Genomic DNA, 20031 nt, shown 5'->3' on the forward strand with positions numbered 1-20031 from the left:
CATCCATAGTCGGTGTGATATGCCTCTCGCGCTTGATGGCTTTGTTCGGAAGCCGCATGTCTATGCACAAACGGATTTTCCCAGGTTGACGTGGTTTCTCGGCGATCACCATGGGTGATACCCACGGTGTGGGTCCGGTCACCTTCTCGATCACTCCTTGCTCCTCCAATCTCTGGAGTTCTTCCTCCACCAGCGGCCGTAGGTGGAACGGTATCCGCCTGTGCCTGAGGGCTGTCGGTGCCACTGCGGGGTCGATGTGGAGGTGTATTGGTGGCCTCTTAATCTTCCCTAGCCCTGAGAAAAGGCCCTTAAATGTATCCAGCAGGTCTTCGGCTTGCTTGTCCTGGATCTTCCTGAGGAATGCGATCAGCCCGAGGTCTTCGGCTGCGTGTCCGCTGAGAAGGGTGTCTACCTCTTGGTCAATTACGTGAATGTCAATGACTATTTCTGAGTTTTCTGCACGCACGGCTACCGTCATCTTTCCTTTTAGCGGTAATGGCGTGTCGCTCCCATAGGCGTAGAACTTGGTCTTGGACTGTCGGAGCCCCGGTCTCGGCCTGAGACGGTGGTACTGCTGTATACCCATTACTGTCACGGACGCACCCGTGTCTATCACAGCGTTGACCTCTGTTCCAGCTATTAGTAGGTCGCATCGCGGCTGCGGTCGCCTGGTACTTTTCAGGGCTTTGGTGAATAATATGAAATACGTTTCTTCTCCATCCTCAGACTCTGTGCTCGAGTCCTTGTGGCCTCTAGCTTTCTCGTACCTTGGTGGCGGTTGGGATGACAACGACATGTGCGAGAGCTGTCTTACCAGCTTCCTCTGCAGCTTGTCCCACTTGTTCCCGCCTTTCTGCGTCTTCCTCCGGCAGACCGACGTGCAGTGGTTTTGGATCCCACAGTTTGTGCACACTTTCCCTCTGGCTGGGCACGTCTTGAGCGGTTGGTCTTCGTATCCACACAGCCGGGCTTGGGCTGGGGGTCGCCGGTCTCGGGGCCTCTGTGGTCTTTCCCGCGCTCGCACCGCATCCGCCTTTTCTGTTTTCACTTCCACTTGTTTGTCTATCCCCTTTACCAGGGCCTGGTCCATTTCCTCTGCTCGTGCCGCCGACAGATCATGCGTCCTGGCCAGGACTAGGATATCGTTCATCGGGATATTGGGTCTGCGAAGTATCAGTCCACGAAGCGTCTTGCTCCGGATCCCTAGTATTAATTGCGCCCTAATTTCCTCTTTGGCCCTGTCCCCTACGAGGTGCGTGTCCGGGAGGGCTCTTAACCGTGCATGGAAGGCATCCACTGATTCCCCTTTGCGCTGCCACACTTGGCGGAGTTTAAAATGTTCATAGTCCGGATTGACCTGGGGGTCGAAATGCGGGTCGAAATGCGCATTTAGAGCTGCCACTGCCGCCGCATAGTCATCCGGGTTCCCCGTGTTAGGCAGGTGTTTGAAAAGGAGATATACTTCTTCTCCTGCGTAGTGGAGTAGGAGGGACCTCTTCACCGCTCGATCTGTCTCCCTTGAACCAATGAAATAGTTCTCCAGTCTGCCCAGCCAGGTCTGCCATCGCGGGGCAGCTGCCGTGGGGTCAGCAACTTCGCTGAACGGGGGCAGGACCCCTGTCGGGGGGTGATGGGGTAGTGCCCTGGCTTGGTCCGGCTGTTCTGTGTCACTCATCGTGGCGCAGGAACCACGTGCTCGGTGCACCAGTACACTGACCCACAGTCAAGAAAAATTTAAATGCAGACAAGGATGGAATGAAAAGTGCGGCAAAAGGTTTCCGTTCAAAACAGTCAAATAGATACACGGGGAGTGTGAAAACAAGTGAAAATCAATCCAAGAGCAAGAACATATCAGACAGGCTGTGGCAGGTGAAGAAGGTGTACTGGCCCCCAGCTTTGACAGCCAGCCAGCCAGCCTGGTGACAAAACGACTTGCATAGGAAGTAAGTAAGGAGGAACAGAGGTCAGGTGCCAAAGTTGAGAAATTTCTGAAGGTGGAGGAATGAGAGAAAAAAGTGGCAAGTCAGACGGCTTTTAAATAGAGTAAGTATTCTAAATAATAAGATTTATTAATAAATACAGCTCCTGATTTAACAAGTTCACCAACAATCAAAATGGCAATTTGCTCAGTGACTTTGCCACAATTTGAACGCAAAGCTAGGCCTTCTATCGAACTGAGGTAGGTAACATCTCATTCTGGCCACTGACCCACTTGACAAACTTGTCCACTTTTATGCTGGCGCGCCGTGCCGCCTTGCTGGGCGATGAACCCTTCTGACCTGCAGGGCGTCTGTTGCTCCGTCGGCTGGTGGTGTGGCCTTGCGACCACCAAGCAGGTCGTGTGTGTGTCTCCGGTTACTGCAGCTGTCCTTTGGAGGAGCTACTGGGCTGGTCGTAGCCTCGGAGAGCAGTGCAGGGAGGGGGTGGGGTGGGGGCCCACCTCGTTGCCAGTGTTGTGTTCTGGGGATCTGCTACGCAGCAGGTACTGGGGGCGTGTGGGGGCGCGCCACGTGCTTGTGGGGCCTAGCGCGGGCAGCGCGCAATGAGCACACGGACCCAGTGTCTCAGTTGGGCGCGAACCCCCTCTTGTTCGCCCGCCCCTTTATTTTATACAGGCGCGCTCACGTCCGCCGACGTGAGCGCAAACTACGCGTTCTCCCTTGCGCTCTAGCCAAAGGCTAGAGCGCTAACTGTAACATGGGGCACAAGTGAGACAGTGAAGGACAGATAACATTGGCACGACCAGCCGGCCGGCACGCACAGTTATAAACAGCCCTCTCTGGGTACATCAAGGCATCACTTGGGATCCCCACAAGGGACATGTCACGGTGAGGCTCAGATGCCGGACATCCTCGGAGAGGAGGTGGGTCGTGGATCCAACCTTAAACGCAGGTAATGAGTCCACCGCCCTAAAACCCAGGAGGTGGGAGTAGAGGGAGAAGCTACAAGGAAGCTAGGCTCACAAGATTTGTTCAAGTGTCAGCTGCTAAGGTCTGGCGGTAAAGAAAAGTGACCAGCATCAGTTCCAATATAATTAATGTTCTTTTTAAATTTATTGGTGAGAAAAATTGCAAAAGGCCTGGGTTGGTTAATGATACTTATCAGTTTAAGTTGCGTAATATACGTATATTAGACAAGTAACATAACAAACAACGTGCAACAATGCCATGATCAGGTTTTGGTAAAAAAAAAAAAAAAATGGGTGCATAAAAGTAGTGGAAATTTAAACCCAAAATTCAATGAAGGCCTGTCACCGTTAAATGTACAGCTATGTGAAAAACATATTTTCTCAGACATTCTGTAACAAGGTCACAGGAGTTTTGACCCCAATTACAACAAGCATAGGCAAAGACAATACTCTCGTCTTTTGAAACTATGGCTTTGCAAATGTAGTTTCCTGCTACTGTACATCCTCGGCAAAAAGAATAAGAAAAAAGATACCATGATGCAAGCAATGCTGCTGATTGCGTCATTCTTAGGTGCATGTAGCATCACCATGCATTAGCATGCAACACCTACCACATGAAGTGGCCCCATTTTCTATTTTTTACTGAGCCAAAATGGCGGACGTCATTTGGATCATTAAGAAATTCAAGCATTTTTTGTGTGAAAGTGCTAAAAAAGATAAATAGGAAGGGTCCTCGTGGAAGGAGGCAAAGGAGGAGCAGAGGGAAGAAGGAGGCAATAGGAGACGAGGGAGAGGGCAGGGGAGAAGCACATGAGCAAGAGTGAGCAGCACACAAGGGAGAGAGCAACATAGGGGCAGAGAGAAAGTGCATGATGAAAAGAGCAACATGGAGCGCAGAGTTCGGAGAGAGAAGCACATGACACGCAGCACACAGATCGAGCGACAGATGAGGGACAGCACAACATCGGTGTGGGTGGCTGATGTTTCTGGGAGGGGGTTGGGGGAAGTTCAGGCCTGGAAAACAAATGCACTGTTAAAGAGTGCTTAACAAGAAAGAAAAAAGTAGCTCCCTAAAAGTGAGCAGTGGGAGTAAACAAGCCAGGCGATCAAAGGATGGTAAAGAGGCTATGCTCCATGAGAGGGGCAAACACAAGAAGAAAAAGGCATGCCATCAAATAAGAAGCAAGCAAATAAGAATGGCAAAGCCAACCAATGGTGAACAATGGGGCAGCTGCAAGCCCAATGTAAATTCACAGCACGTCTTTCGCAACCAGAGAGCTTGAACTGTCTGGTAAGCAAGACCTAAATATGAAAGTGGTCTTCCTCTGGAAGGCACTGCTTCACAATATGTTGAAGCCACTAATCAGGCAATTCAATTCTGGATGAATGTAGCATTAAAAAAGCAAAGCAAGAAAAATTTAAATGCAGACAAGGATGGAATGAAAAGTGCGGCAAAAGGTTTCCGTTCAAAACAGTCAAATAGATACACGGGGAGTGTGAAAACAAGTGAAAATCAATCCAAGAGCAAGAACATATCAGACAGGCTGTGGCAGGTGAAGAAGGTGTACTGGCCCCCAGCTTTGCCAGCCAGCCAGCCAGCCTGGTGACAAAACGACTTGCATAGGAAGTAAGTAAGGAGGAACAGAGGTCAGGTGCCAAAGTTGAGAAATTTCTGAAGGTGGAGGAATGAGAGAAAAAAGTGGCAAGTCAGACGGCTTTTAAATAGAGTAAGTATTCTAAATAATAAGATTTATTAATAAATACAGCTCCTGATTTAACAAGTTCACCAACAATCAAAATGGCAATTTGCTCAGTGACTTTGCCACAATTTGAACGCAAAGCTAGGCCTTCTATCGAACTGAGGTAGGTAACATCTCATTCTGGCAGGCAAAACAATCTATTCAGATTAACGAAGCTTTGATTAAAACTATGGGTCTTGTCAAGATTTTAAAGGAGTCGTATTTTATTCAGTTGATAAGGAAGCTGGAAGTATTTGTATTTACATGCATATAAAATATATTTGTAATTTGTTGTTGCTATACATTTTTAGGTCTCGCCTGAGTCAGCGCTTTAGCGCTGCTCTGGCGAGAGCTTTAGAAAACGGGGATCTGGAAGTGCAAACGAGTGCTTTTCAGGCCTCCAACTACAGTGCATGTGCGCCGGGCGCGCGCACCATTTGGCAGCCTGAAAAGCACTGCGTGATCACTTTCACGGCCGCTTTGATGTCCTCAGTGAGCCGCGCGGCCACTGAGGACATCAAAGCGCCCGCGAAAGTGATCACCATTTGCCACCCCCTCCCTGCTTGTTATTTGTGTCGGCCGCCACTGGTATGAACACATTTCATTGCTCTTGGTCCTAAAGTGACGATTTCTCTAAATAGCTGCAAGCCGCGCATCTGACCGAGTTTAACTTGTAACAAGCATTTGCAATGCATTAGGTCTCGCATTTACGCGAGTTTGAGCTATTGGCATTGTAAATGACAATGCCAATAGGCATTGTTATTTGCAATGTCAATAGCTCAAACTCGCGTAAATGCGAGACCTAATGCATTGCAAATGCTTGTTTAATCAAGTCAGCATGTTTTTAAAGCCATCTTAAGATCAGACCGCATCAACGGTAGAGCACCTCCTGGTGGTGGGAGTGCTTTGATGCAGCTCATCTGCACTTACCAGCAGAGTACTGCGGGTGGTAGAGGGGACCAACACCTGCATATCTTTTTCTCCTGTTGTACTTTTGAATTATCACTAACCACAGTTTTTGTTGTTGCGATTGTTAGCTTAATTTGATTCCAGGCATTACAATAGGCTGCACCCCACTTCCCGGAGCCCTACTGTCAGCTCCAAACGTTTCCAGACCACCAACTCCGGCCACGATGTTAAGGAAGGAAGGGGGACAGAGTCTTACAATTTCTCACAGATGTGATCCTGGTAAGCAACCACCTGATAGGTCAGTGTCCCTCCTTTACAATCCACTACGAACTGCCTGTCCTTGAAGTACTTTTCTTTGACGATGGAGCGCAAACCTGAAATCAGTGTACTGATGCGACAACACTATACCCAGTTGAACCACTGGTATTCTGAAGCTCTAATCAGAATTGGAAAGCCAGCTAAATACCACACCACATGGAAAAGTAACTCAATTCATCGAGGGTTTGAGCCCTTATGTAGGCACAATTCTGGCAGCAGCATCACATCAACATCAATTTATAGCTGTATTTGGATTCCTTTTTGGGATACCAGAGCCTCAGGGGAGTGCAAGTGTAACGTCTCAATAAATTCATTAATGGAACAGTGATGCTAGGTCACCAGTACTGCTATCCCAGCAGTGACACTAAACCAGAAGTGATACTAATCCAGCATAAACACACCTATGGAAATTACACAGCGTTGCCACTAGCACAGCAGTGGTGCTAGTCCAACAGTGATAACATCGAAGCAATGAGACTAGCACATCAACAATGCTACCTCAGCATGGAGAGTAAGCAGCAACAGTAACCAACCAGGAACATAAAGCAGCAACACTGGCCCAGCATTGACAGCAAACAGCAACACCAACCGAGCATTAACAAACCCAGCAGTGACCTTAGCCAGTCAATATCACTTGCACAGCAGTAATGCTAGCCTAGCAGTATGGCTAGCCAATAATCAGCTCCCGTCTAGCATGTAGAGTGCTAGTGCAATAGATTCCTTCATTGTGCTGCTAGATCTTGCACTCTAGTGTTACCACTGTTATGGGCACTCAACCACATAGTGGCAAGCCAGGAAACTTCCTTTAAACGTTTAGAGCTTGAGGATGTATTCCATGGAGTGTGAAGGAATATGTGATAGATGCCATACTTTATCCGGCTGTGGCGGCCTTGGCTAAAGCTCAGCTGCCATCATTGGCTCCTAAGGTCAAACACAGTTAACATAGCCTGTAAGTCTCTGGTTAGGTCAAGGTAAAAAGTCCAAGGTGCACCAGCTGTTAAGGGTGTGTAGTGTCTTGAAAGTCGAGAAAGAACGTAAAAAAAGAAAAGCAGTATCTTCGTTCAAACAGAAGTCCAACAGTATATTTGGAATAAGGGGTGATGAAGCCTCAGGTCTACTGTGTACTAGTGCACACTGTGAATGGTGCAGAAGTGCAAAAGGTTTGTAGGCCACTTATGTTAACGGCTAATGTTACTACAAAATAAATCTTGAATAAAAAAATTAAAAAGGCGTCAGATCGCACAGTGTCAAGGAGTTTCAGTATCAGCCTGGCTGGAATGAGGCTGATGTCTAAAGCGACTGTGAAGTGTCTGGTCAAAGGGAACAGATGTATCACGCTTGTCAGATGTCACTTGGTGGCTTCGCTGGTCATGGAGAAGGACTCCCTAGGTCCTAATTGTGGCTGCAAGGCAAACCTTCCCTATCTCCACCTGTGCCACTGTTGCAGGCAGATGCATACAGAACATATATATACAGAAAAAGGCACTCCTAAACGAAACATTTCAAGTAGAATTACTCTATGTGCCAAGCACTTGTGCAGTCCTATCCGGTGTGTACCAAATATATAAATAACCAAATATTTCAGACTAAATCCAAAAAGGTTGAATCAATCTATTTAAAAAAACTCAGACAAATAAGCATGCCACAAGTGTGTGTGTGTTATTTAATCAAGGTTCAACTCAAATAATCATTATGTAATATGCACATTTTATCATGGTGGGGATAATGTAACTGAAGCCCACCACCCTTTCCCGTGAGCACTGACAGAGGGTTCCTCTCATCTGTACTCTGATGAACTAATGGAGACCATGATCTATAGCTAGGGGCATTCCACCTAAAAGTTGGATGTGTCTCCACAATTGCTTGGTTGGGGCAGAGATGAAAGAACTTGAGTGAATTTGGACCACACCTATACAGGATATTTGTAGCCTGAAAAGTTTGTGGAACCTCCAGGCCGACACAGTTTAATTGTTTATGAAATGAGATGATGGGGCTGCTCCTTAGAAGGGAAGGTCTTCGCAAAACTGGAGTTAAAAAAATTCACAATTCACTGAGTCCTCTTGGGGAACACCAAGGAAGGTTTGGGATAGTTAACTGAGATCCCAAAACTGTACAGAATTCGGAGGGTCAGAGTGCGATCAGGCTCTCCATCCTCCTCTGATGCTGCTCTGACGGATTAGCCCCAGGCATTCATTGCAGTGAACCGTCTACTGTGGCAGAAAGTCCACCACAATGCCAGAATCCTGAGAAAGACCTGTAGAGTGGCACTAGGATATAGTGTTAATATAATAAACTGGTATTGATGGTTTCCCACTACAAAATGGATGTTCTTGAGTTAAAGCAGGATGGGTACATTCAATATGCAACCTTCAGACCTCGTTAGTAAGGGATCAAACAGCTTGTTCCCAAGTGCCGATGGTAGCACATAGAGGGTCGTCAAGCACCAGATGAATGGCTCCCAAATAAGAGATGCAAACGTTATGTCGTCAGCTGCTGCAAATGGTTAGTGACAACATACATGGATTAATGTCAAGGCACTGCAGTATAAGCTACTTGAGCAGAAGTTAGTTGAAGGGGAGCGCTGGACTCATGTGTACATGTGCATTACCAGCATGCAAAGCTCTGCAAGCACAGCTTTAAGCTGTTTCTGGTCCCACCAATTGTGACAGTAAAGCAACAAATAAGAGAATGGGAAAAAAAGTTTATGGCTGAATAAGATGTTGGTACAGAAGCAAGGAACATGGTTACCAGGACATCCTACATCATCACTGCATGTAGTTACCCTATCACATTGCTAATGACTACTAGCTTTGCAGCATGCATAACTTCATCATATCCAATACCACTGAACCAGGCCTGCACAGTTGCACGTAAATCTCCTTGCCAAAAGTTATGCCATGCACTTTAGCCCTATTAGCTACAATATTGATTCTAGTTGTTAATTTTTCACATGCATCCTACAGCTGTGACACCATCAAGTTATCTTGTAAAGTTCCCGAGCAAATTACACACTCTACCAGTAGTCATGCATCACTGTGTAATTGTATTACTCTCCACATTACCATTAACTTAACAGCTGTGTAACCTCTTCATAGTCTCACTCTACCACAAGAGGTGTAATTGTACATATTCACATTACCTAATTTTCATTAGCTCTGCAGTGCTATGGTAACTCCACTCAATGCCCACCTGCTCTGTACGTGCCAGGCAGGCCAGCGCTAAGAAGAAACCTAAATGTGACATTTAGTACTACACAAAGCACAACAATAAATGCCATTCCTCCTGACCAGTAGCTATTCACTGCTAGCCTAGCCATCACAACCCTACCAGGCACTAGCCATAGAATTCCTACATAGCAAGATATATGGCACGGCACTTAATCCAACACTATCTCTCTTTGCTGCTAGTTGTGCCCCAACCCATTCCTCCATATCACAGGTGGTTGGTTGTCAAACAGCCCTATACCATCCTTCCTTACAAGCAGTGCACTGCCAACTGCCTCTGCTCATCGATTCTAACCACTATATGGGCAGTGGATCGGAAAGAACTGGAAGATTTGAGCAGAGAAAACAAGAAGAACCTGCCGCCTACATGGCCTTGTCATGGATCAGCCAATGAAAGGAGGACCTTCCCTCACTCGTCATAGATGTTTTTCAATCAATCATTAAACTTTATTCGGTTTTACAAAAAAAACATAAAAGTTACACAGATACAGATGCCTAAAAAACACTAGTACATAAATAAGACACAGTAAAAACAGGTAAGAAAAATCAGACGCTCTACACAGTTCATAGCTAAAAACCCGGTCCCCAGCCACCCAAGATGTTCAGAACCATAAAGTGCAATGTGCCCGCAAGAAATAGCACCCTGTTAGGAATATCTATTGCAAAAACTAGACCTATTAAGCTAGTAAGTCATACATAAAACATCCGTTTTATCTACACATCCATACAGGCCCTAGATTTCACTGATGCTTTTAAAAACCCTACTATAAAACGAATGCAGTCCTCTTTCAACATTTGCAGGTACATGAGAACAGGACGGGCCTGTCTAAAATTCATTCTTTTTCAAATTGGAACCAAAAAATGCCTTCGGGGGTTTCATACAATTTACATAAAAACAAAGTTCAGCAAATCCTGCGGGGACTGTCCGTCGCAGCCACAGGGAGCTAGCACCTGGCCACTACTGTATCCTTTGGGCTTGTCATAGAGTAGGAAGGGGTCAGTGAGAATCGCTGACCTCATCTCACTCTGTGACGATGCATCATTTATTGACAGTCAGCCCTAGGCACTTCAGGACTTAAAATTGAAATGCTCAGGACTTAAAACTGAGGTGCCCAGGTTTGAGTCTATAGTTGACAGGCCCCTCATGATGCGGGATATACCCTCACAGGGCTTTGCTGGGCTGAGGAGGTCACACTTTCAGAGCTGTGAAATCTTCAGCCAGGCAAGTTTGGCTCAGGCTGCCAGGTATACAGCAGTTGGCTGCCTGACCAGAGAATAATGAGTGTCTGTCTGCCTGAGAGACAAACTACATGAATTGTAAAAGGGTGTGGGGGGGTTTCTGCCTTTAATGACGGCCCGCGCCTAGCTAACACTGCATACAGTTGAGAAATTCTGCTTAACTAACTTGGAGTCTTCCAGAAATGCTTAATTTAAGAACAAATTATTTTGATTCCCTTACACTTACTTAGATAATCTGGAACTCTCAATCAACACCCTCGCCCCTCCAACCCCCATGCTCTCTCGTTATTCCTGTCCTTCACTTTTCTCTGCCCTCTACTTTCTTTCCCTCTCTCTTTTTCAGTAGCTCTGATGTCTTTAAATTTCTCTAAGGCTACATCAGCTTCCTTGCCATCAAGCCTAGATCCATTATATGGCCGTTTGAGAACCCAGTGGAACACGTCCAGTCATATCTTCTAATAATGATGCTGGTGACAGAATCCATTGTGTCCAGTCTGAAACATAGAAAATACTTTGCAGCATACTAACCATTATGTACTGTCTAAGCAAAGGTGTTGCAGATGTCCTCGGGCAAAACAGACTACACCTCGTGAGCAAGCTTCCCAAGGGCATGTGTCTAATGGCTCAAGAGACAAACCACATTCAGGGAGCATAATGCCAGCCCGGCAGGAGAAAATGTGCTTTTGCCCGCAGTAGTGATTCTCTTTGACAGTTCACCTTACTTATGGATACTCAAGACTTTCTGATATTGGATATTTAGTGAAAAAAATCTGAATCATCTGGCTCTGGCCTGTGACAACTCACAATAAGGTGACTCACAGCAAGAGATGAAAATGGTTTTGAGCAAGCAGCCAGGACGGAGTCAGTCATTGCATCTTTTAAAGTCAACAAGGATTTAGAGGTCAACGGTGCAGGTTGTAAAATTTCTATGAGGAGTTTAGCCTTTGTCTCTTCTGAGGGTATCCATATTTCCAGGTCTTCTGCAGCCCTGCAAAACACTCCCGCAAGGGAGTCACTTTCCTCCATAAGAGATCTAAAAGGTGAATCAAGGGCGAACTCCGGGGAAGAATTCGAGCCACTGGCATTTTGCAAATCGAAATAAAAGCAGGTATCTGTATAATAAGGTGGAAGCAATATTATCTGTCTCCTCATAGTCATCCTCATCATGTGGGACATGTTGAAGACCTTAAATGTCCTTTTGATCCAACTCAAAAATGTCCCCCCATTCTCCAGAAGTACAGCTGCCATGACAGACAGACTGGAGGAGAGCTCTAATCGACCCACAGCATTTGCTATGGTAATCGTGTACCTTAACATTAGGTTAGCTCTGTCTGAAGATGGCTCCGAGGCTAGTGCTAATGGTGGATCCAGAGACAATGTAATTGGAATCAGAATCACAACCACTGGCAGAATAGGCTGACTTCATCCAGGGTCAGTTGGCACCGGGATGGCCCACCAGTGAACTTCGACTGGAGGCCCCAGTGGACTCATGGGGATGGAAGGCACCCCAGACGGAGCCTGAATGAACTTACAATTTTGCAGCACGGCCTCTTTTAAAGGCCACAACCTGCTGCGGAGTTGACGACGGCCCGAGGAACTTGAGTCGACGATGGTCTGAGGAATTTGGGGCACATCAGCTTCAAGTATGACATAGGGTCCAAGTGACACACTAAAGATGGAGTTGTGTGCCGTGACCACCTACTGTCTTACATCTTCTGGAGTGGGAGCATTTGGATGTCCAAGAGCTTCAGGTGCATTTCTTATTCCTTAACTTGTTTTTTGACTTGTCTTTCAACATTGCGTTATATCTACCAAATGAGGGAGACCTCGACCGAGACAGACCTCACTTCTTGAGCCCCGCGGCATAGACCATGGCCTCTCTTTCCCTGATGGCCTTTGGGTGAATCAAGGAACACTTGACGCACAATTTAGAGTCATGCTTGGCGTAGGGGTACCATAAGGAGATGTGTGTGTCTGCCACCGACATCTGCTTCATGCCAGTAGTCATGGGCCCTAGTACAAGGAAGGAAATGGGTGCGCCTGGCTGCTGTTTGAATTATATAATACAGCAATCACCAGGGTTCAATGGGCCACGGTGCCAAAGCAGCTGCTGCACCAACACAAGCTACACCTCTGCTTCAGAAACCCATCACATGGCTTGAAACTTGTCATCTTCAGGTGCGGCGGTCTTGCACATTGCCAAAGCTAAGGATTTGAGAATTTGTTGAAAAACTGAAATAAGGAGGAGCGAAGCTCCATATCCACGTCTTTGGACATGGAAATAGAGGAACTGACATCAGAGCGCAGGAGTAACACTTTATACATCTTCGAGTCATCAGTCATGATATCCTGAGACGGGATGAATCCCAATGGAGATCGATGATGTCACATGTTGGCACATAGGAACTAATGCAAGAGTTTCCAGATCCAGTCTGGCGCATGGGGCGATAAAGAAGGTGAAGAATCTGTGATTAGAAGTATTCATTAGCAGGCCTGCTGCCAACTCACACAGTGCCCGTGGGTGTCACATGATATTTGCTCTGTTCACACAGTGTCTCCCAGTGAAGAACATGCATCACCCCTAAAAAAAAGCGGGTTCCCAGGTCATGTGGAGAGGCTTCACACTGCTAACGTGATTCAGGGGTTTTGAAGCCAGTCCAGGATATTGACTGCAGCTTCAGAAGCTAGGTTGCCTCTGCTATACTCTTACCGAGTTGGGCTCCGAGCCCCACCTCCTCTTTTTGGTCTCGTGCGCTTAATGGTTTGCCAGGAAGTGATGAGCTCATAGCACAACACCATCTGTCCATCCAAGGCCTTGACTTCCCCTTTTACATTTAAATTTTTTTTCAAAATTGGCAGGTATACCTCAGAAATAATCTATATACACCCAGGAGCATTAGAATTATGCTGCAGATGATGACCAAATTATGTGCTGGCGTTGACCAAATTATGTGACAAGAAAAGACCAATTACGCAGTATAAATCAGCACATGGATTGATAGTATTACTTCCTTATTTTGTCATTTTGCCACAAAGGTTAAGACTGCCTGGGCAAAGGTTTCACCCCACCAGTACCAGTTTAACACACAATTACATAAAAAAGCAACAGAAAGGAGACCAGTCAACTATTGGAAAGGGTCTTTCATTGCGAGGCAACACGTGTTGCGTGTTTTTGTTAACTTTTTATCTGTTTCAACTTTAAACTATTTTTGTTAAAATCTGCAAATCATGCAGCACATGATGCATTATGTGAAAAATACTGCAGTGTAAATCCATAATTATGCGGAAAACGTCGCCGTTTAAAAATAGCATAATTCCAGTGGCCCTCCCCAATACGGTGTCAGTTGTGTTGAGCAAACAGAATGCCCGGTTTCTTAATCACCAGACATTGCTTCTGCTTCGCGCCCTTTTCACTCCCATTTAAAGGAGGGCCTTCCTATCTTGCGTGTTAGGAGAAGCGCGCAGCCTTTCCCGGTGCTCTGCAGCGGCGAGCGCAGATCTGCTGAAAAAGTGAAGTGCGGCGGGGCGCGGCCCGATGCTCACACAAGCCTGTTGTGCGGACCGTGTGCATCTATCTCCCTGGAAGCAAACTCCCTCCTTGAAAGCGGGGCCGGAGCGGGGATTAGGAAACCCATAAAGTTCAAGTGCTGGCTGAGGAGACGTGCGCCGGATCTGTCAGTGAAAGGCGACTCCGACCTATACCTCTCGAAGAACACACTCTGAGATACAACATTCACAAGGGGCTTCCATAAAACTAAAAGGAGAGAAAAAACCGACCCCGGCTTGTAAACCGTGGGAGGGGACGCACTTTTAAGCTAGTGCCACAGAAAGCCGGGGCCGGAACAGAAGCGTTTGTTTTAACTCTCTTTAAAACAACCTTTACAAATCTCGCTCAGTATTTGTTACTATTTGCTTTTACAGTTCCAACCTCAATCCAATCAGCAGCCTCTCGGGGGATCTCGGGACCGCCGCACATTAAAACCCTTTCGACTCTTGACTGTTTGAGTAATGCTGTGTGTTTAATAATTCTACTTGTGAGAGATTTTATTTGACAAAACCCTGCTGTGCGCATCTTCTGGACAGCACGCAGCTGTGCGCGAGACTGAAGTCCTGCTGTTCCCGCCTCCTCGTAAAGAGTGCGCGTGCTGCAGGGCCCAGGGTGAGAGAGAGAGCGCGTCACAGGCGGCAAGGCAGGTAGGCCAAGTGTCTACTCGAGTTCAGTGTCCCTCACGGTCTCAAGAGAAGTGCGCTGGTGAAATCAGGGACACATAGGGACCCGGCAAAATATGGTTAGTATTGCCTACAGCTGGCTTACCCAGAGAGACTGCGGAGGCTGACGGAGGGCGCCAGGGCTCTCTATCTGTTCCTTAAGGATGCAGGGTATGCATGGGGCCTGCTGCTAGGATTCACATTGACAGGCGCAGACTTAGCCCTTGCCTAGAGAATCTAAAGACTTGGGGGCATATGTATCAAAGGATTTTGTATTTGCAAGTGCTGCGAATTGCAAAAAAACAGCGTTTGCGAATACAAAATCACAAAAGGAGATGTATGAGGCATTTCAGCCTCGCAATCTTAAGGAATTGCTAAATTAGCGATTACTTAAATTTGCGTAAGCATTTAAGAAATCGCAAATTGCGATTTCTTAAATGCAATGTAACACGCACCCAAGTTGTGCGATTTCTCCTTAAGAAATCGCAAGTTGCGATTTCTTTGAAATATGCACTTTTTTGCATATTTCAAAGTGCCATGTGGTGCACATACGTGCCCTTAGGGTATGTATGTGCGCCATATGTGCACACATGCTGATTTCAGGGGTGCATCAGGGTGTCATCATGACACCCTTGCACCTTTGAAAATATTCTCAATTTGCGATTAGCAAATAGCGATTCGCAAATTGAGAAGGACTTCCTATTTATTGCTATGGGCCTCCTGGCCCATAGGAATGAATGGGAAGGTATTCCTTAATTGCGATTTCGCAATTTGCTAATCGCAATGAAGGAATTTTAAGAAATCGCAAAATTGGTGCGATTTTTTAAATACATCCCGTTTTGCAATTCTCAAATAGTGATTCTCAAAAAATTGTTATTTGAGAATCGCAAATGGAGATGATGATACATATGCCCCTTGGTACCGGAGACCCCCCACTTCTATTAGTGGCTTATTGGCGTATTCATCTCACCTATGGAGCCTCAATATGCCGCAGACCAGGATGCAAGCTGGGGACTACGCATTGTACCACAGAGGGAAGATGGCACTTGGAGCCCTCAGTTAGTAATTGCGTGGCTTGAGGAAGTCCACAAGGGAGAAAGATTGGATGGCTTTGCTGGACAAGGCCTGGTAGAATCGTCCAGCAGGAGATACTCCCTGCACCAGGGCCGTGGCAGGAAGGTGGGAGACTGCTGGGTGAGGCATTAGCCCTACCAGGTCCAGACTTGTAGGAAGCTGCTAGGGCGATACCGCGACAGGCTGCCAGTTCAAGTACTCTGGAGTTTGAATGATGAAGGAAAGGAGACTTCAGCGGAGGGACCGGGTGTTGCTGCACTTGAAGGTACCGATCAGTGACCGGGTAGAGGAGGATTTTATGCACAGTCAATATTGAGGCAAGGAGCAGGGACTGGCATGTGCTGGAGATGGAGGCTGGTGCCTCGCTCGCCTATAAGTACTGGGGGAGGGGCTTGCAGGTTACTGGAGGAGGCATAGGCTGGGCGCCATGCTTGCGGAGAGAGGGGCCATGGCTAGAGAACAGGAGAGGTGAAAGGAGCATTAGGGGCTCATGTCATCTTTTAGACATTTGTTTTAACTGATACCTGTGTAAACTGTTGGTTATACAATCTATCAACAACATTTATGTAACTGACCTCTTACAAATTGTTCGTATGCAGCAGTAACAGTTCTTATGTAAAGCACTCTGATACCCTTTTGAGTCTTCTTCATACAATATATAATCAAAAATCAATACTTTCAAAAGGATTCTTCCAAGTTTATCCCACTGGAAGTGGGGAAGAATGTATGGTGACAATCTTTACACATGTTCTACCACAATGTACTCTAATGTAAGCACTGTTTTCCCTCCACAAAGTCCTCCAGGTATTATCTATTTTTGAAAAATCCCTGGGTGCAAAGGCAATTTTCATAATTTTAAATTGGCAAAAAGACTGTTTGCGTTCACAGTGGAAGTTACTGTATCCCTTGTAGTGACGGCATAAGCCAGGAAGGGGGTGAAGGGCTAAAGGCGATGCGATTATTTGACCCCTCAAAGAAGGCCCACAAATGGGGTAAGAAGAACATTTGTAATCTAAATAAATGTGCAACCAACAAAGCTAACGCATAACATAGCCACAGAAGTCTTTTAGGTCAGGCTCAAAAAAGGGCAGCTGGGCTAAGACGCTTGAGAGTAAGTGAAAAACAAGCATACAATGGGAATTGTAGGTGATCCAGACATTCCAAGTGGATGTTCAGCTGTGCCCGTTGAGTTTCCCCTGATATCTCAAGCAGTCGACACATGCTTGGTGGCATCAAGTTAAGTGCAACACATCCCTGGCACAGTCCTCACCCACTGCCTTGATGGCATCCTGCTAAGCAAAGTTGTTGCGGACTCTTGGTGCAAGAAGGAGACAACAGAAAGAATCGAAGTTAGGAGTTCAATCCTGTATCTCCACTCTGCAGTCATTTCCTTTACCACTTTCTCCACACCTAATTACAAGTTATTTTTGTAATGCTTTCAGTGCTCAAGTTAAACACAGTAACCCATAGATTAAAAATATCCTGCCGCGGCTGATGAGTGATTCGCTGTAAAGTGACCTGCTCAGCACATTAAAATCCTTAAATAAAGGAATAAACAAAAATCACATTAACTAGGTATTCTGAAATGGGACAATCCCAAAAGGAAATCCGTGACACAGCGTAGGACTCGATATTCCAAAAGCACTCAAACCCATAGAAGTTAAGTGCTAAGTGATATTGTATTCCCTTGCAGGAAAATCTTTGCAGTGTCTCTGAGACTGCTTGCACCCCACTAGCCCCAGGTGTCATGCTTGGTGCCCGATGGCCCTAGGGCTGACAAGAGCTGGCAGTTTTAGACTGTGAAGTGCAGGAAAAGGTTGTCTAAATCCACTGTCAGTTTTATGAACAAGTTAAAAGCTCTATAGCTCCCATAATGCAGTGGAAGAGCAGGAGCCAGGCTCTGTATTTGTTGCAGTGATGCTGCATATCATACGCTAGAAACCACATCATGTACAATGCACTGATTTGATCTGATCGAAGATCTGGAATCCAAGAATGCTATTTCCATCCCTGAAGGTGAGGGCAAAATGCACACGGCACAGAGCTACAAGTACGTAACAGAAACTTACAACCTTGCTGGCATGATGCATTCTAGAAATATGAATTGCCTGAGCCAGGCGGAGGCAGCAGCCAATCAGACCCGAGGCTGGAGGAGGACGCCCCTTTAAGGTGCTCTCAAATGGCCCATTAAGAGGGTCTGAAGCCACAGTAAGAGTTAAGAACATTGTTTTGCTTCACCAATTTGTATCTCATCTACGAATGAAAACCAGTGCGGATACTCTTGCATGTCTGATTCGTGGAGAAAACCATCTCTGGGAAGCAGTGCACTTTATTCCTGACTTTCTTGGACTCCTGAATATAGTTTGGCTGTCTTTGTCTTGATGCAGCTCCTAAACCAAATACTACATTCCTATTCTGGAAACTGGATATTCCAATTGCCTCCACAGAGACATGTATCACATGAATACGTGTTCTTGGTGCTGTCTTGTCCCTTGTGCAGAAACCGTGCTACCCGTTTTCTTGATTTGCACGCTCCTGACATCATGATGGCCTTTATGCAATAACCACTCTTACTTGTTTAATAAAACTGTGTGATCTGATGAGGTTTTTCCCTCTGATATTCCCATGGGTTCCCTGCTCCTTCTTTCCGGCACACCCATCTAGACCTTAAATGCAGAGTTAACATTAGCTGTCTTCAGCAAACACTGTGAATGGACCCTGTCAAGTCTTTCAGTTAAGCGTCCTGTCAGACTGGTTTTGTTTTTTTGTTCTTCTTACACAGTAATATGTTGTGCATTGTGTCGCCATCTTGGTATTTCTATGTCCTGCTCTAGAGTGGTCATCATTGTCTCAAGATTGTAATTTCTCAGCATCCCATACTCCGCTCAAGTGTCTGCGGTACTGTGCTGTGATACAGGTGCTGATCTGGTGGACTTGGGCTCCAACACTCAGAGGCAGTTCTACAAACTTCCCTCCTTCGTACAATCCAGGAAACATTCTAGTTTTCCTAACTGTCTAATACTGGGCATCTCAGGAGGTGTTTGATATTTTGCATTAGTGACAGAACACTTACCCAGAGAGGCATGTTGCTTTCATTCATTAAACTTTAAGACTGGGCTTCACACCAAAGACGCAAAATGTGACATACTAAAGGAATCTGTTCAGGAGGTTCACGCCTGGAACTATCTCTGTCTCGTGCTTTGTTAAAAGGCTAGCCTTTGTGGTCGCCACCGGTACAAGCAGTGTCGTCTTAAAGCCTTTTCAGTTTGGGCAAGACATCATTTGGAGCCTCTGTAATTTGACTGCCCATTTTCTGCTGAGTGAAGCTTACATGATGCCAAAAAAGCTTTCAGCAATGGGGTTCACACAAAATCAGGTGAAATAGGTCTTTCCAGGGCGCTACAAAATTCATAAGATACCACTGGGAAAAGCAAGTGGAGGGACCAAAACGTGGAGGTAGGCAGAGAGGAGAGAGGCTGTTATATGGAAATAGACCACGGTAAGATAAATAAAGAGAAAGTTTACTTTCCCAGGAGATCCCTTTGGAAAGTGGGGGCCCGGGCCAATTGCCCACTTTACCCATACCTTGAAACGTCTCTGGGTACAAGAAAATCCCAAACACAACATGGCAGGCATGAGGTGCATCAGTGGGAAAACAGAGTGATAATATTTGGAGGAGTGTTTTGAGACAATTCATTCTTCTATAAATGGTGGTAATTTTTGTGCCCTTGCAAGACCACAGATTGTTTTATTTTCGAATGCTTGCAACTGCTCTCAGTTAACACTGCCACTGTTTGTCAGCTGTAACTATACTAGACTACAGACTTCTTACCACCCCACCTCAGAAGTGTTAAAGAAAGAAACAAGTTATTGGAACTGCAGACTTGATGCCTTGGTTAGATTCATTCTGCAACATATGTAGCAGACCTGCCGCAGGTTTCCTAGAGAACAGAAAATGTACAACAGTATTTCATGTCTCAGATCCTCCCAACGAGCTTCCTACCTGACCCGGAGTCAATGACGGTGGATGCAACTCGATGGTCTGTCGCAGGACATGATGATCCGGGCATGCTCACAGGCTCGGACCGAACTGGTTGAATCCTGCAAGCGTAAATGATACATCATTCAGTGTTCGCAATATGACTACTCATTTTTCATTTCTAGCATACAATACTATTGTCCTCTTTATTGTGCCCTCAGAGTTTGAACAGTTAAATCCACCCCTGCCCAAGGATAAGCAATACTGGGGCTACCAATAACTACAGGGGTAAAGTGAACAGGGATTACAGAAGGAATCCTTAGGTTCAACCGAGGAATAAGCAATTACAGGAGGGAGTCAGTATTTTTAATCCAATTATCCCTGTAATTATTTGTTTTGCCCCAGACTTTCACATGGACAGTTCAACAGTTT

The 20031-nt window shown here is 46.0% G+C and overlaps 1 protein-coding gene across 4 annotated transcripts in view; it reads right to left on the reverse strand.

Moving 5' to 3' along the window:
- Positions 1-20031, reverse strand: part of BCAS3 (BCAS3 microtubule associated cell migration factor) — a 3636180-nt gene that overhangs the window by 1163560 nt on the left and 2452589 nt on the right. For all 4 annotated transcript variants that reach the window (XM_085649432.1, XM_085649434.1, XM_085649433.1 and 1 more), the window contains exon 22: positions 19624-19721. In XM_085649432.1, the coding sequence (XP_085505558.1) occupies positions 19624-19721 (98 nt within the window). The remainder of the gene's footprint in view (positions 1-19623; positions 19722-20031) is intronic.

The sequence above is a fragment of the Triturus cristatus genome, chromosome 3_2, assembly GCF_964204655.1.
Source record: "Triturus cristatus chromosome 3_2, aTriCri1.1, whole genome shotgun sequence".
In the NCBI taxonomy this organism is placed as follows: domain Eukaryota; kingdom Metazoa; phylum Chordata; class Amphibia; order Caudata; family Salamandridae; genus Triturus; species Triturus cristatus.